General features: G+C 40.0%; 1 protein-coding gene across 19 annotated transcripts in view; it reads right to left on the reverse strand.

The window, feature by feature from the left end:
* MPDZ (multiple PDZ domain crumbs cell polarity complex component) overlaps nt 1-11,948 on the reverse strand; it is a 98,679-nt gene extending 86,731 nt beyond the window's left edge. For 8 of the 19 annotated variants that reach the window (XM_042804522.1, XM_042804521.1, XM_042804518.1 and 5 more), the window contains exons 1-3: nt 11,807-11,948; nt 3,481-3,556; nt 2,782-2,948 (exon numbers count right to left, since the gene is read on the reverse strand). In XM_042804522.1, coding sequence (XP_042660456.1) covers nt 2,782-2,948; nt 3,481-3,496 — 183 coding nt within the window. In that variant the 5' untranslated portion in view covers nt 3,497-3,556; nt 11,807-11,948. Of the gene's footprint in view, nt 1-2,781; nt 2,949-3,480; nt 3,557-9,995; nt 10,034-11,089; nt 11,659-11,806 lie in introns of those variants that run through there. The other 11 variants (XM_042804523.1, XM_042804520.1, XM_042804519.1 and 8 more) reach the window with 5 other exon arrangements.
* Nucleotides 11,949-17,504: the final 5,556 nt, after the last annotated feature.

Consider the following 17,504-nt stretch of genomic DNA (forward strand, 5'->3'; position numbering starts at 1 on the left):
CTACTCCCATCCTCTTTCAACCTATGCTTTCCTAAGAGATGGTCCTCTCCTGTGAATTTTGCAATAGTCTTGTAGCTCTTTAAAAACTCAAACTAATTAAAAATACAGGAGCAGTTTAACAGGTTGACACACTTCACCTTGAAACTTCAGCTTTCAGTACAACTTATTGTGAAACAAGAAAAAAAATTTAGCCCTCTTATTCTTGAGTGGGTAGAGATTGCAACACCTAGCCACTGCACAGTTCAGTACCACCTGTCATCCTGTCTCAGACACAGCTCTGACTGATGTCAGAGTGCTAGGGAGACACCTTGTCTTCTTCCTCTGTCTGGCATGGGTTGGCCAAAAAGCCTGGTCACTATTTACATGCTGTTATAAATAACAGAAGGATTTTGCTTTCACTAAAAGTAATTAAAGAATTACTTTTATTGAGTTAGGCTAAAGGTGTTATTAAATTAGTATTGTTAAAATTATAAAAATTAAGCAAGCCTTTTTTGATCACAAATTAGGCATATGGTTGGGCATTGTGTGGAATTGGACAAGCAATATGATGGGAGGGTGGTCTGTGGTTAGGTATCTTGTAAAGGGGAACCTGGATGGGAAGGGCCGGGGAAGAATGGAAGCCAGCAGAAAAGGAAGCGAAGACCTGGTGATGAAGAGGAACCTGGACTTCGCCGCCTCCCCGCTCCGCCCCCCCCCCCCCCCCCCCCCAGCAAACCCAGCCCCTGAGGGCAGTGGAAAAGTACTGAGAGAGAGACAGCCTCGGAGAAACACAGAGAAAGGAGCTGCGCAGGTGTAAAGAGGAGAAAACCCACCACTTTCGCTTAACCAGTGAAATCTCCTGGTTGCTCTATAAAAAGAAGCCCCTGCTTCTTTGCTTCACTGACTTTGTCCGCGAATAAAACTTTTTTTTTGATATACGTGAGCTTGTTTCTCACAGATGCCTTGCAGTTTTCACCAACCTGTAGTTTAAGAGTTTCAAGAGCACAGTGCCTTCCCAGTCACAAAAAGAAAACTACAGGGTATCCTTGAACAAAACTGAGCCAAGAAATACAATTTTTTTAACATGACCACCTATTTCATTATTTTATTCTGTCCTGCTTCAGTGTGCTTTTTCAACATTTAAATAAAGCAAAGAAAAAACAATCTCATATTATATCATAGGGAAGAAATGATCCTATAGAGAAAATACAGGATACTCTCTGAAGAGCTGACCCAAATCTAAGAATGGCCAGAAACACACATTTGCATGTGCAGTTGTTCATATAAGCACATATCTAGAAGGGAGTGTACATCCAAGTAGCTCCCCTGTCACCTAGACTGTATATGTTCCATGCAACATGCTCAGACCACTAAAGTTACTGCTCAGATAAACCTGCAGAGTTAGGGTATAAAGTAAAATTATTATTTGCTTTTTTAAAAATACACCTCTGAGATTACCCATCTGTAGTATTAGCTGCTCCATTTTACTAATTTAGGTGACTATTTAAAAACAGAGGCATCCTTTCACTTCACAGCTAATGTCTGTAAGTGAAAATTTAATTTATCTTTCCACCAAATTCCCATTAATGCTTCAGACACACTTTCATTTCTCACTACATGTTCCCAGTCATCACCACATAATTCACATAATTTCTGGATGTCAATGTTAAATTCTCTTTTTTAAAGAGCGGAGCAGACAAACCCTCAGAACAGCTTTTTTTCCTAGATTTTTTTAAAATCACTCCAATGTCATCAAATCTCTACACATCAAACATGAAAACTCTGAAAAACATGGTCACGTGTAACACTGCAGACGCCACTCTAACTTATTTCTTGTCTGTGCAAAACAGCATCAAGATGACCCACAAGAAGCAATGAAGGGCCAGACTGTGCTCTTCTGCCTCACAGTTGAAGTAGCGTCAAGACAATGAGGACCCCTCACCAGCTGCAGTCTGGTCAGAGACCGGACGCAGCTCCACGGTGACAATAAGGTCAGCAAGCAGGGGTTGCATCCTCCCACTTCGGTGTTTCTGCAGACCAGGCACAGAGCTGCCCATCTTGCAGAAGTCAACAGGAACAACTATTTTCAAAGCCATGTACACAGTTTAGTTCTAATTCAGTTACTGAACTACTTTTATATTCTTCAAGTTCTTATTACTGTAATTTAATTTTCTTGTCAGCAGAATAAATAATCAAGTCAATATAGCTGACTTGCTGACCCTTTTCTCATCCTTACCGAAGATGTGCAGAAAAGTAATACTTTTACTTAAAACCCTGAGTAAGGAAAAAGGAAGCAGGAGCTCTTGCTTCATTTTTATCTTTTATTCCTACATCAAAAAAATAGATTTTTATGGCCTTCTGAAATCAACATTCAACAGTTTCCCTTACATACTCTCATTTTAGCAACATAAGACACAAGAGAGCAATAAAAGACTCCTAGGAAGAAACTGTTAAAACCTCATACAAAACATGTTCCTTTTGAAGGGCAGAGACTAAAAGCTTTATGTTAACTCCCCACCCAGTATCACCATGTCCCTACCATATACATTGTAACAACCATGTACATTAAAAACCACATACACAAACTATGGGCCTCAACCCACTAACAGTATGTCCCACTCAGCTTCCTAGGCCTCAACAATGCCCAGAAAAATCAGTGGGTATGTCCCCCTTAGTTCCCTGAAGCTTTGGACTGAACATTTAGGCTATTTTTTTTCATTATTCAGAGTATACAGAGACACATACATTTTTTGCACCCTCTTAGCAATTTTTCTCTTGTGCCTGGGAGGCTGCTTTCCCTACCTGATCTCTCAGCTGTTGAATAGAAGTCTGAAGGTTGAGAATTTGGTTAAAGAGAGGACTCTGAAGCACGGATTTGAATAAGCTCAGTTTCTCCTCGTTTGCAATGTCACCTCGGTCCCGAAGTTTTGCCTGTAAGCGCTCCATGGCCTGAAGGGCCCGATGTGTATCTGTAGCGATAATCATTCTTAGTCAGTAACAGTTTAGAAACAGCCACATACAAGCAGGTAACAGGTCTAAATGTATCCCTCTCTACTGTTCAAACTAGAGAGGACTTAAATTGTTCGGTTCCGAACAAAAATCCCAGCCCAAACATGTCTAATTAATCAGGAAATCAGAGGCAGAGCACAAATTAAAATTCAGTTACAGGAACTGTGGCTAAAACCCACTGTAAATAAGCCATGACAAAAATAGCCATAATAGAAAACACTTGTTTTTTTTCATACAAACTTTTATAATTCTAGTAAAGATTAAAACAATGAAATCAATATGAGAGGCTAAAAATTAAATGCACTAAACAAATGATGGTACACCTTTTATTTTCAAATACAAAATACAAAAGCCAAAATACATCATGTATTTCTAACTACAGTAGGTATTTTTCATAGAACCTCCCTCAGCAGTATATATCAATATCCTAAATCTACGATGCACAATTGATTTGGCCAGAAAAATATAGCGATAGAAACTAAAAAAGATTACCAATTGTTTCCAACATGTTTTCTGCTTCTCAGCTTCTATTCCAATAATGGTAAGAGGCAGCAAACACAGTATTTCCCTGAAAAATAACAGAAAAGGAAAAGGGTCACATTTATAGAAACGCTAAGCTCTGATGAACTAAAAAGCTTGACTTCTGAAAACAAGAAACAGCCCCTCAAAATAACAATCCACAAAAAACGCATCTCCTTGGATAATTAAAATAACCTCAGAGGTGACCTTATTCTGAGTCAATTTGGAGCTTGAAACCTGTCTGAAATTTTATTTTAGGAATATACTTTGTACTATTTTTTCATCTCCATATCAAAGCTGCTGTCTGCACACTGTTGCACAACACGTTCTGCATTACTTTCATTAGAAGCTATGAATCATAGCTGTCATGGATACTTTACAGAGTTTCATTGCTCTCCTTTTCAGTGATTCACAAAAAATGTTCACTGAGAGACCATTTTTCAAGCTCTGTGTTGATAATTTCAGGTGCATGAGCTATAGCACATTTTTTAAAGTCACCTTTTAAAAAGAAGTCACATAAGTCACAAAGTCTTCATGCTACACAGTCTTGCAGAACTCTCACGCTACAGCCTCCACTATTAACGCCTATGGGAGCTGAGTCTCAGATCTGGATGACGGCTGGGTTTTTAGGAAGGAAATTCTACACTGGGAGGAAGAAATTTTGAAATTGCTCTGTTTATACTTTTTGTTGGTTTTTTTTTTTTTCCAACTGTGTGTCTGCAATTGCTCCTAAATTTCTAGTGACCGAATATGTTTGATGGAGATGGATAGCTGAGAAGTGAGGAGTTCAAATATCATTGCAGGTGTATGAATTGAGCTGTTCATTTTATCGTCTTATCTTTCATAATGGTGCCTTTGATTTCTTGATAACAGGAAAGCACTTCAGGAGAGCACTCAAAGTTGAATCTGCTGAGTTTACCAATATGTAGAGAGCTGTGATCTCTAAGCACTCATAAAAAAAATAAGTTTTTCCTAAAACTTTGGAGAAAATAGGGAAAGGAATAGTGTTGACAGATCTCTGGGTAAGATAGCCTAAAATTCAGCAGGACCATTAGTTATAGAACCTGAGTAGGACAAGCATGAATTGATCCTCACAATCAAAGCAAGAAAACAGTTGTTAACACAGATTCACTCAGAAGGAGCAAAAGCCAGGATGAACATTTTGAAAAGCCTTATTATTTGCAGTTTGTGTAGAAAACCCAAGTCAAGTGGGTTTAAAATGGTTTCAAGTTCCATCACCAAGACTTCCCTGGTTTCAATATGCCTGAGGCTTCATACACTTTATTTTATTGCAATTGAATTTGCCAATACATTTGTATAGAATTGCTGATCATCCTTTTTAGGACCACTTAGGGATAGATGTTCAAATCATTTGAATCTGATTTTGTCAAAGTAACATTATTCTGTGACGCACGTTATGCAAATCAGTAATAAACAAAAACAAGCCTTCATGAATTTTTTTTCTCACTTGGCAAGGCAAAATGCCAGCAGAGGATCACCACATCTAAAAACCAAACCAAGTATCTTGTGTTTTCATCTTGTTACTCCACAAATACAAGAGAAAAAAATGTCTATTTTGCATGGGAAGGGCTGGATGAGATTATTTAAACATTATGAAGGAAGCTGACTTCCCCAAACCTTAATCACTCATAGCTTTTCCTTCTAGATTAACAAACTACCACCACTTCTTCTATTAAGAGTCCCTATTTACAAATAGAGGCATTTATGTCATGTTCACAGGTGTTTTTCTCAGCAGCAATGCCAACCAAAGCAGTTCTTTCCTATTTCACTGTTCCAGGTCTTCATCTACAGCTACTCTCAGGGCTGTGTTGTGGACGCAACCAAAGAACTGTGCAAAAAAAAAAATGTGGAGTATCTGTCAGTCATTTCAGTGCCACAATCGTATCACAGTACTATATGCACAAGCACATAGTCTCATATGTGCAACTCACCTTCTGAGGAAGCTAATCAGGAAAAATACAGGGTTACTGTTCTGCTTTAGCTCCCTAAGAACTTCAAGAAGAGATGCAGCTGTAAGAAGTCTGTATCTTTTGGAATAGCTAGATATTGCTTTACATTACAATTCAACTTGCCTAAAAGCTCATTCCTGGTGTTCTGTGAAAGGCGTGTTTTACAAGTGGTAGAATGGACAAGGTCACCACTGTGTTCGTGCAATCCCAGAGGTACAAACTCTGATGATTTATAATGGAAGCTTTCTAAAAGCAAGCACAAGTCCTAAACATACTCTACAGATGGAGATGATCCTATCTAATTTGCAATGAAAAGAAGTCCTCAGCTCTGCCAAGACACTTATGATATACTTTCTGTTTACTTCACGGTTTAGAGGTAGGAATATTGCTCCAGAGCTATCTTACTGTCAGCAAATCTGTTTTTAACTCTCAGTTGAATTGTCCTTATTTTGTGTTTATATTAGCAGGGAATCCCTCCTCAGCTGACCAGCTTAATGCTTCTGTCAATTGTGACACTAAGAGGGAGGAAGACCAAAACTGCCATCAGGATGTTTTCCTTCAGGACACTTCCTCTGACACAGAAGCAATGCATTGAGGCACACCAGCACTTCTACATGTCACAGTCCAAGATGACCCCTGCTTTCTTTGCCTACACTTTGAAATGGCAAAAAGCTATGTGACTGTGCTCCTGCTGTGCCACATCCATGCTAACAAGTGGGATCTATCATCACCAGCTTAGCAGCACATTAACATAGCCAAAGTACAGGGGATGCAAGGACACATATGTCTAAAATGCACCACAGAGACATACCATCACCACCACCACTCACTACAGCTGCAACCCCCTGACCTTTAAACCAGCTTGCTTCTAGGTATTTTAACATTCATGTGCTGGGGAGAAGTACGAAAGCATGAATGATTATTTGCTGAAAGGCAGAAGTCTATAATTTGCTATAGTGAATATTTTTATAATGTCATCACAGACTTCTAGATGCATGAATGGGAAGTTTAGTTCTAATTCTCTCCTTTGCATACTCCCGGCAGTCTGTATCACAGGAGTCTGAAGCCAAAACCAGACCTTCTATACCTGATACAGATACTGTTCACACCTCAAAGAGCTTACTAGCTTAGCTCAAAGTAGATTTAACTATTTTTGTATTTCAGTGCTAAAGTTCATTAATCTCTTCACAGTAATAAAAACATAAGACTGAGTTAGACTTTTTTATTGGCAACTTGAAGAAATACTGTTAAATGAATAGCAAGCTAAATTCACTTTCAAGTTTTTAAAGGCACAGGTACCTCAAAAATGTGGCTTAACAAACAAACAAACAAAAAAAAAAAAAAAAAAACAACAACAACAACAATAATAAACTTATCTTTCTCCTCCTGTTTTATAACAGCAAAGTAGAAAACATAAGTAATTTTAGGCAGGTGCATGGTGAGAAACTTGACATCTTCCACTTAACATGCACAAAAGTCAAAGATGATCCCTTTCAAACTTGCAGTTCTAAAATTTGATTCTTCCCATGCTAACAAACAAAATTGTGTTATATACACATTTCTTCTCTCTTTATGCTGCCCTTCTTCTCTAAGATCAGTTGCCACGAAACAGCTGTTATGCTGCAGCTCTGGTTTCTTTGTGCCCACTCCTAAAACACTAAAATCCACAAGTATCAGAATTTTAAAAAACAAACATGAAATTTATGTTGATGACCTCTTTTCCACTGCAACCACACAAGCCAATTAGCTAAAAAAAAACAAAAGATTCATGAAAAGGGAAAGATGACCCACTTCCAATGATTACTCTTTCACAGCTGATCATGTAGTTCCTACAAGGAAACTTGCTGTTTCCTTGACGGATACTCCACCTACTATTTCACAAAGCCACTTCAGATGATACCCTAGAAACTAATGCTCATAGCACTGGATTAACAAACATGCAATGCCAAAGATAGAAAACACAGTAAGAGGCTTTGCCCTGCAGCTCCTGCATTACTTGAAGTGCTCTGAGGATTCAGAGGAAATGCCTATCTTACGAGTGATCTCTAGGCCCAAAATTTGGCTAGGAGTTGCTTGAGATTAAAACTAAATCTGTTTCAATTACACAGCACAGTAATCACAACATGCATTTTACAGCTACTAAAAAAGAGAATTTCAAAACTTCTAATCTAAATTTCAACACCTGGGCCTGGATTTGGCTGGGATAGAGATATACTTTCATATTTGATTTTCATCCCATGTTGATTCCCTCCCCTACTTTCTGGCTATCACTCAAACAGGCATGTTATGTTAGGACCGCCTGGTGCGGGAACAGAAACCAAACCACACAGGAAGTGGAAGATACTAATTACCGCTAAACCTTCTGCTTTGCCTGGTATTTCCAGGAGCTCTTCCGTTTCCCCCAGCTTTGCCCAGTTACCTTCTGCATGCTGGCTACCATCACCACGAAGAAAATACAGTGATCCCCTGACTTCCTGAGGAGAGTCTTGTCAATATAAAGTCAGCAGAAACCATTCATGGTAAATTTAAAGATCTCACGCTTTTCCATGTAGTCTTCCACTGTCACAAAGATAATTTTGCTGTTGTATACAGCACTTTCTAGGATTACAAGCAGTATCTCAAGAATTTGAAAACTGCAGCCTGTCTGGTATAGCCTTCACTACTCATAATGAGAGAGATACACATACTTGTTCATGCAGGGAAAGGGTGTGGAAGTAAATGCAGGAGGACAGGGACCAACAAAAAGTACCAAGGAAGAAGGAAGGGGTAAAAAGGCTAGCTTGTGGTTTTACTGACAAGGCATGAGCTTGTCAAATTAACATCAACCACCTAGTTTCATAAGCAAAGAGACCCTGGACTGCACACCTCTGGATGACAGAAGAGAGAACTGACTCAAATTAAGGATTTAAAACAAGCAGGATTAACATGCACTGCTCCACAAGGAACAAAGCAGATTTCCACTGACTACCTGGAATGTAACAGGCAAGCAGGAGAAGCCTGACATTTACATTTAAAAGCTATGCTAATGAAAATTGCTCTGAAATGTTCAAAGCAGAAATAAAAAGGCAGTTCAGAAACTAACCAACAGCCTGTATTAAGACTATAAGCAGTTTTGTTTGAAAAGTGACATTACTAGCCTTTTGAAATTCAGCACAACGTTGAATGAATAAAAAAAAAAACCTATGTAAAAAGATGATAGCGGTGTCTCTGTATGTTAAAGTACCGTGATAGAGCTGAACAGCATAACATATTTTAAAGCAACTATGAAAACAGAATTTTGAACATTCAACTATTTTTAAGCTTTTGTAAGCATCAGAGTAATGTATTAAGGAAACCTGCGACGCTTTTGGATGCAAAAATGATCTGTTCATTGTGTTTAATTAATAATGTTCTGTAACACTGTAAGGAGACCTATATGAGCCTAATATTCATGTTAGCCGATGTGCAAGTTATAATTCCAACTCAAGAAATGGGCCTAAACTATACTTAATGCTTTCACCTAATGACAAACATATGTGACACGGGGTATTCAAAAGTAATTTGTAAAGAATATTGCAAAAACAACAACATAGGGAAAAATTTTCTGCTGGGGCTTTGGGGTTTTTTTTTGCTTAAAAAAACTAACAGATCATCCCTCTACAAAACAAAAAATAAATCGTTCAGTAAATATTTTAAATTTAGATTAATTGGAATCACTTTCTTCTAACTTTTGAAATACAGGATTATTTTCAGAAACCGAAAAGCAGCTTCTTAATATATGCAGAATGTAAGTGACACTACATATACTGAATTAATGTATGAAACCCAGGCATGTTTAATATTGCCTCTTTATGTTTTCAGCATAGGCAATTGATTACCATATTAATTAAACTCCATTAAACCTGATGAAACATAGTTCCTAGAACAGTTGCACCTCTTCATGTACATTGGATTCTTCACAGAGGTGACAACAGTGTACATAAATGAATAAATAACAAGTCCCACTGAACAGCTGCCAGTAAGCTTCAATGAAGAGTCGCCATTTTCCTCACAAACTGAAAACAAACTTCTCATTTTCTATTGTGACAATAATGGACAATTAATGCAGAAAATGCAGCATGTAACAAGACTACCGTGCAAGGTATCTCAGATGCAAGGACAGGATCTGAAAAGCCTACAAAAGAAATACTCCAGTACTGTCTAGGCAAAACCGGTATATTTATACGTTCACTTGTTTGGAATGCCAACGGTGAAACAAAATTGTCCTTACCAATCATGTTAGAGTATACTGCCAGCATGGCATAGTATTGGCTTAAACTGCTTCAGCAGGGAGCTCAAATATAAAACCAATTAGACAATTTACTGGATACATTCCACAGAATTTTAAATTTTCTTACATGAAACATGTAGCAGATGATTTAAAAGGTCTTCATAATGGTTCTCAATACACTGATTAAAGTGTTACCTATTAAAACAAAACCATTTATGGCAATCTGCACAACTGAGAGGTTGTATGGCATTCCTCTCTGAAGAACTTACACAGAGCCAGATGGAATATAAAGATCATCCATTAGTATGTAAGTAGTGCAGTTCTCTCTTCCCTGGTGCTGATACTGATCTAACTTTCCTAGTGCACTTTTGTGAAGAGAGGGAAGAATGTATCCACATGAAAACAGCTTTCTGAAAGCACAGAGGATGCCATTAGAAAAAACAGTGCTAATCAGTAAATGTTACATGCATGTTACTGTCAACAAGGTATGGAGAGACTAAAAAAAAAAAGGTATATACTGAAAACTGGTAACAGTTTTGAAAAGAAAAAAAAATAATGTGTTGTCTTCTGTCATAAAAGATGCTCCTAGTTAAGGTGGATAGATTGTCCTTAGATATCCCCCATTCTTTTCTTGTAATGTTGCATTACTTTCCATTTCCATCAGAGCATGAAACATTTCCAAAAAAAGTATTTTACTAGTCTCCTCTTTCCCAATTTAGGTTCTTCCCTCCCAACGAGTTGTTGCTACCTTGGAAAACACAGTGCTGATATGGAAACCACAAGGCATTACACAATAGACTTCCACAACTGCTAAATTCAGACCCTTCAGCTTGATTATGGTAAATCACTGCTCTGCTCCGAAAAGAGACTCCTGCTATCATTTCTGGCACCAAAGCCAGTAAGGACATTTTTGGTTCAACAGTTTATACTAACTTAACCTTCTGCATGTTCTAAGAAACAAAAATATAAAGGGATGAGGCAACGTTTATAAAAAGCAGAAGAAAAGAAAAAGGAAAAAAAAAAAAAAAAAAAAAAAAAAAACCAGAACAAAACAAGCCACACTACTGTTCAGCCAAATGGCAAATCTAATCTGTTAATAAGGTGCATGGAGTTCAAATGGCCGGCTTTGTGAGAGCTTTTATTTTACTTTCTTTCTTCCTGTTACTCTTTCCAGTAACGTAGGGACATCACACGAGGCACAATCCATCCCAAAAAGCAGACCCCTTTCTTTGCACAACCGGACCCACCAAAGGGCACGCGCAACTGCGGCTTGCGCCTTGCCCCTCCGCCAAAACGGTCCCGTTTAAATACAGACCCGGGCGGGGGGGGTGGGGATGCCCGAGAGCCGCGGAGAGGCCCGGACCTGCCAGAAGCGCCGACACCATCGCGGCTGTAGGGTCTATGCCGACACCCGAGCAAGAGGACTCGCGGCCGCCGCTCCGCCGGGAGCCCCCAGACCCGCCGCCCCGGGAACCGCCGGGCCCGCTCGGGCCTCTGGGCCGACTTCGGCTCCCAGCGAGCCTCAACGCCGCCGACCGCGACCGCCGGGCCGGGGCCGCCTGCAGGCCTGCGGCGGCAGGTGAGGGGACCTCACCCGGCACGAAGCGCTCCCGTTAAAAGCAGAAAAGGCGGAGGGGGGGGGGGGGGGGGGGAGACGGGAGGGGGCGAGCAGAGCGCCCTGCAGCAGCTGAGGGAAAATCGGCTTCTGTTTTCGTGAGGACGACCCCCGCCGCCCCAGGCCGCGGGCGCCCGCGGACCGCCCGCCCGCAGGACGGAGCCCCGGCCCGGCCCCCAGCGCCTCGGCCCGGGGCGAGGCGGGAGCAATGGGCTCAACCCCCGCCCCAGGCTGCGGCTCCACGGCCCCTCTCCTCCTTCAACCGGCCCCGGCAAAACCCGGGGAGATCAGGAGAACAACAATAAATAAAACTTGGCGAGATAAATAGTTTCAGAAGGCGGCTGAAAACGCCAGCGACACAGCGGGCCCCTCCCCGCCCCGCCCCGCGCCCTGCCCGCACCCCCCGGAGGCCGAACCCAGCCGGGCTTGCCCGGTCCCCGCCACCCGGCCCAGCGCCCCGCTTACCCCGGCGGCTCCGCGGGCCCCTCGGCCCGGCCCCGCTCTCCGCCTTCGCCCTTCCCGCCCCCAAGTAACGGCGCCGAGCCGCGCCGCGGGGGAAGCGCGCTCAGGCACGCCCCGGCGGCCTGAAACCTAATCCTGCCCCGCCGCCCCCCCGGCCCCGGCGCGGCGCGGCCCCCCCCCCACGCTCCCCAGCGCCGGCGGGTCTCCGGGCTCGGCGCCCTCCGGTGCTGGTTTTAGCGGCCGCCTACGAGCGCGGGGCCCGCCCCGGGCAGCGGGACTGCGGCCCTATCCCGACAAGGATGGGTGTCAGATTTCGGGGGTTCCCGTTCCGCTCCCGCCCCGGAGGGCCGCGTCGCAGCCGTTGCCGACAAGTTTCTCTCCCCACGGCCGCCGGAGAGGCGGCGGAGGGGAGCGGAGCGCAGCGCACGCCTTGCCGGGGATGACCCCGAGGAGCCGGGGTGCTGCGGGTCTCCCCCCGCGGCTTGCCGGGCTCCATGAAGTGAAGGCGGCGGAGCGCTGACCCCTGCCTCTCCCCGGAGGGGCTGCCCCGCCAGCCAGCGGCTTTACCCCTTTATGTTTCGACAAGATGAGCCTGGGCTGGAACGGAGGAAAACGGGAAATGCTTGGAAACGTTAAAGCAACAACAACAAACCGACAAACAACACATGATGAAGTTAGACAAAATGACGGATAAGGTCATAGGGCTGGTGAAAGGCCGATTTTTCCCTCAAAGCAACACCTGGTTAGTGTCTTAACTAAAAGAAGATGCTGTATACCTTTCACATATGTGTATTCATCATGAGAATAAAGCACATAATGCAGAAGTGTTCACAATGACCACCAAAAAAAAAAAAAAAAAAAAAAAAAAAAAAGGTTCTGCAAAAAGCAGAAGTATTCTGATCCTTGTTGTTAACTTTGCTTTACCTAGCAAACGTTACCACGATCATGGTCCCCCCATTTCCGTGCCATGAGATAATTCGGTGCTGTAGATGCACTCCAGCCCCTGCGCCACAGGGACAGGAATCCTGGCTGTGCCGCTGGGCTTGCTGGCCCTGCGCTCTTTGGCCGCTCACCGTCCGATCTGGTCTGGTTCTTTCTCCAAATGGGTTTTAACTGTAAACGTCAACATATTCAAGTGATAGTTGTTTGGGGTGGGTTTTTCTGTCCCACAAACAATTTAAAGTCACTTCGTTGGAGACAGAATGGAATACTGCCCTATATATTTGAGGGCAGTTCAGTAAATGCAATCCCAGTATACTTTCACAAGTTTACATTTGTCATGTAAACTTTAAGAAACGCAGCCCTTTATACATTGCCTGGATTTTATTTTTTTTTTCTTTTTTAATTTGGAAGATTAACATCTTAAAAATTTGACTCTTCAAACAATATTTCTCTTTGTTTATTACAGTTGCCAGATTGAAGAACTCCAAACTATTAGCTACCTTTTCTTTTGCTATATATTAAAATGTGCATATAATTACACCTGTTTAACAATCATTCTTCCACTTCTTAAATAAGAGAAGATAATTTTCAAGATTTTATTCACAGTTTACGCTGTTTGATCCAGCATTTGCTGGTGAGTATATTGCTTTTTAAAATCAAATATAGAGGGTCTGTTTGCTATAGCTGAAACATTGAATGCTCTATAGACTGTTCCACCAGCTTTTTGTGTTACATGAGCCTTTATTGAATCCGGAATGAAATCTTAAAAATAAGGTACATTTTGTTTGCACGTAGCATTGTTCAATAAATAAACAGTAGATTAGATAAGTGCAAAATCAGACAGCTATTGCTATTTTTTCTGTTGCTCAGTCTTTAATCATGGCATCCCACTGAAATAAAATATAGTAATTCTGGTAGGTTTATTTGGAGCTAAAACCAGGTCAAAATTGGGTGCAATGGTACTTTACTCCTGATGTATAACAACATCAGCTGTGTAGTAGTTGTTCCCAGTGCAATTTGTGCTTGTATAGAATATACCTTTCAGATAATATTTTAACATGCAAACTGCTATTCTCAAGTAGAATTACATTTTCAATTATATTCAGATTTTTTGATGTCCTGTGGGGTATATTAAGTAGATTATACCTACTAAAGTTCAAAACATCATGATACCTTAGGCCTTGCCTGTGTTTAAAAAATTTGCATGTGTATAATTATGCTACCATAGCTGTACCCACAAACCTAGCCCTCTCGGTAAACATACGGCACATCTGTAACAGGAATTTGCATCACAGTAACATAATTAGCTCTCGGGTACAGTAGCTGGTAGCTCTGATGAGTCATGCAGCTGTGGTTCTAGAAAATAGCAAAGCAAACTATTAGGGTTTGGAATACACTAGTGGTCTTGTGGTTATACCTAGTAATTAGATAGATTAACTAGAGATAATCTAGGATAACTAGAAAGACATCAGCAATTAGTTTGCACTCATTTCTTCTTTTTGCCAGAAGTGTTATAAAGTAGGACAAAATGATAGTCATTTCACTGATTCTGCAATGAGGAAAGGACGTTACCTCTCCAGTCTCTTCCCACAAAAAAGAAGTTCTCAAAGTATTAATGATTCCCCAGTGTGGGTTCGGTGATGTACAGTAACACGTGATGTTTAAATTATGTCATAACTTTGTTAGTGTAAGTAGTGTGGCCATTAATGTTGTGTACTTTTGAGAGATGCTGTCCTTAAAATGTGAGGAAAGAGAATCTACTTTGTAATTCAAGTCTAAATGTGTTTACAAACTAAAAAAATAATTTATATATCTACATACATTTATGGACATCATTTTAAATAAAAACTGCAGCAGTTTTTTAGAACATAATATTATATTCTGTCAGAAAGGGCTGATAAGGAGAAGATAAAGGGGAAAAAAAAAACACAAAAAAAAAAACCCAAACCCAAAACAACCAAAATATTTTATGTTCTTCAGTATTAAACTCCAGTAAGATTTACTTTCTCAGGTCAATTTATCATATACGCATGGTAAAAGTATCAATAGTGGATGAGATGTCTGCCTTCCTGGTTTACTTATTGCTGGTAAAATAGCAGCAATTAATATACTGGTTAGATTTATTAAAAAACATGAAGGAGAAATAAACTCAGCAAAAAAAAAAAAAAAGGTCTTTACAAAAACACAAAAACAACAGCAGCACCAAAAACAAGGCTATGTGTCCATTAAATCATTCTTTAGACAACTGTTGGGAATGCAATCTTTTAAAATAGTAATGGGAATGGGATCTAGCAAATTAGGTGAGACTGAGAATCTGATCCTGCTCTTACCTTACTCACAAACATTGACCTCACTGTAAGAAGGATATTGCCTGTGAAAAACATTTGACAACATTTATGGCACAAGTCAATTTATTTCCTAACAAAAAAGATGCCTTCACAACAGTAATTGTTTAGTTTCATCACTCTGGGTATTATATTCTGGTATGGGCACTGGGTTTACATGGCCCACTGCAGAATGGGTATAATACATATTTTAGGCACTTAGAATAATTCTGAGGAGACAACTCGGAAATGTTTATATATTTTATATTTATGTTTGAAAAATTCCATCTCTGAACTTAGATTAACACATTTTAAAAGACCAAGAAACCCTTTTCATAAGCAGTACTTTAATTAAAAATAGAATATATTTCTGCTTTTATAAACTTACTCTTCAATATTACAACATCTTTTTGTTAATATATATTCATGTGTATTTATGCATATATAGACACATTAGACTTTTCAGCAGAGCATTTACTCAGATTTTAAGCTAAATACAACTAATAACAACCTTCCTTGTTAGAAAATCGTAATAATTATTATAGATCAATTTTTATTTCCCAATATGTAAACCAAGAGTAATCCATTGCATTAAGTTGAATTAAACTGTAGAAAACCAATCGGAGATCAAAGGTAATTACGATCCTAATTGCTACAGCTGCTAATCTAAAGATATTAAGTATGTGGTTATACATTCTATCCTTATCTATCCAAGTAAGACTGGATCACCGTCCTTCTTCTTTTTCCTGGAGCTCTTTAGAATACTATACTTTTGTACTACATTTTCCAGAAGTTACACTAGCAGAAGCATACAGTCGAATTAAATGTAACACTCTTCTCCTCCATCACCTCAACATAAAAATTTACACTTCAGAAGTCAGATGGCAACAAGTAACTATGCAGTTGGAGGTAACACCATGCATCATGTTATGCAGAGTTAAAATGAGGAACTTTTTCTTAACTTTGGTGCTTGGAATTTATTAAATTTTTGGATTATTACGCTGGCAAGTATAGAATATTAGTTTCACTTACTGGAACATACATGTTGGCAAGAATGGTGCATAGATTTACATTTTAAAGGGTTTTAGGGAAATTGTCTCCCCTGAGGACATACTTCATAACTGTTATTATTGCTATTGGAGGTTACACATGTGCATATAGAAGAAAAAGTATGCCCCATAAGTTAAAACAGAGTTAAAAAATCATAAAAGGTATGTTAATTATTTATAACTACAAAATAAGATACTTGAAATTATGGCAAATTAGAAGGGAATTTATTTACACACAAACAGGATTGTTTAAAACCAGAGGCCTTGCCCATAGCAGAGAATTGAAGCCAAATAAGTGACAAAGCATATTAACTTTATCATAGATTTTTCAGACACATAATACCTACAAGGAGAGTCTGGTTTTGACAGATTAAGGCATTTTTTCTTTTCTTTCAAATGTTGTGTTTTGCCAGAGTTGTCCACATATCTGACAGACCCCACTCTCAGAAAATTTAATTTAAAAGCCTTTTTTTGGGAGTGCCTCAAGAGACACAGTCCAGAACAACATGTGATCTGGGGTACTTGTCCATGCAACAGTTGTTCCAGTATTTGAAAAAACAAGACAATATCTCATTAATAAATTTTGTGTTAGAAAAATTGGTAGGTCCTACATGAGATTTTCTTGAGTTTTAAAAAAGTCAGAATGAGAGGAACTGACCTGAATAGTTCAGGAGTTTGTATACATCTGGTCATGTTAATGTTACATATTCAAAATGATGACACCTCTTCCCTAAGTGTTGGGATATCAGAACAGTGCTATGAATTTATCTGAAAAAATGCTATGGAATTAACCAGTTTTACAGCCAGGTAAACTGCAATACATTAGGTGGGAGGGAGCCATGTTTATAAGAAGAAGAGGAAATGTTTCTCTGGCAGCTTGATTTATTTTCAGAATAAATCCTCTTGAAGATGAATTGGTGAAACTAAAATAAAGCAGAGCACTATGTATAGATCAATTTATCTTATTGCTTTGCAGTTTATCACTATCCAAATAGCTTGTATTTTCCTCTGTATGCACTGTTTAGCTAATCAGTGTGTCTGAGATCCTGCCCTATACAGTGTATGATGCAGTTAGCTTTAAGAGTACATGTCATCTTCAATTCTTTGTTTCTGATCCAAGCTGTGAAACTGGGGAGGTGTTCCTGTGGTGTTTTCAGTGGTTTTCAGAGTTAAAAGCTTAGGAACAATACAGCTCTGCATTTGCAGTCTCAAGCCTTTTGTGCCCAGAAACCGACATGATATTACTCATTTTGGATAAACGGTTCCCTACCTTTTGGAACATCAAAATGGTATCTCCCGGTCCCAGACAAGCACCAGGAGCAGAGTTGTAGTCTGTCTGAGATGGCAACAAAGATCTACAGTTACCTTTGCCAAGTCATTGTGTGT

The sequence above is a fragment of the Tyto alba genome, unplaced genomic scaffold (genome assembly GCF_018691265.1).
Source record: "Tyto alba isolate M040663 unplaced genomic scaffold, T.alba_DEE_v4.0 Super-Scaffold_42, whole genome shotgun sequence".
NCBI lineage: Eukaryota > Metazoa > Chordata > Aves > Strigiformes > Tytonidae > Tyto > Tyto alba.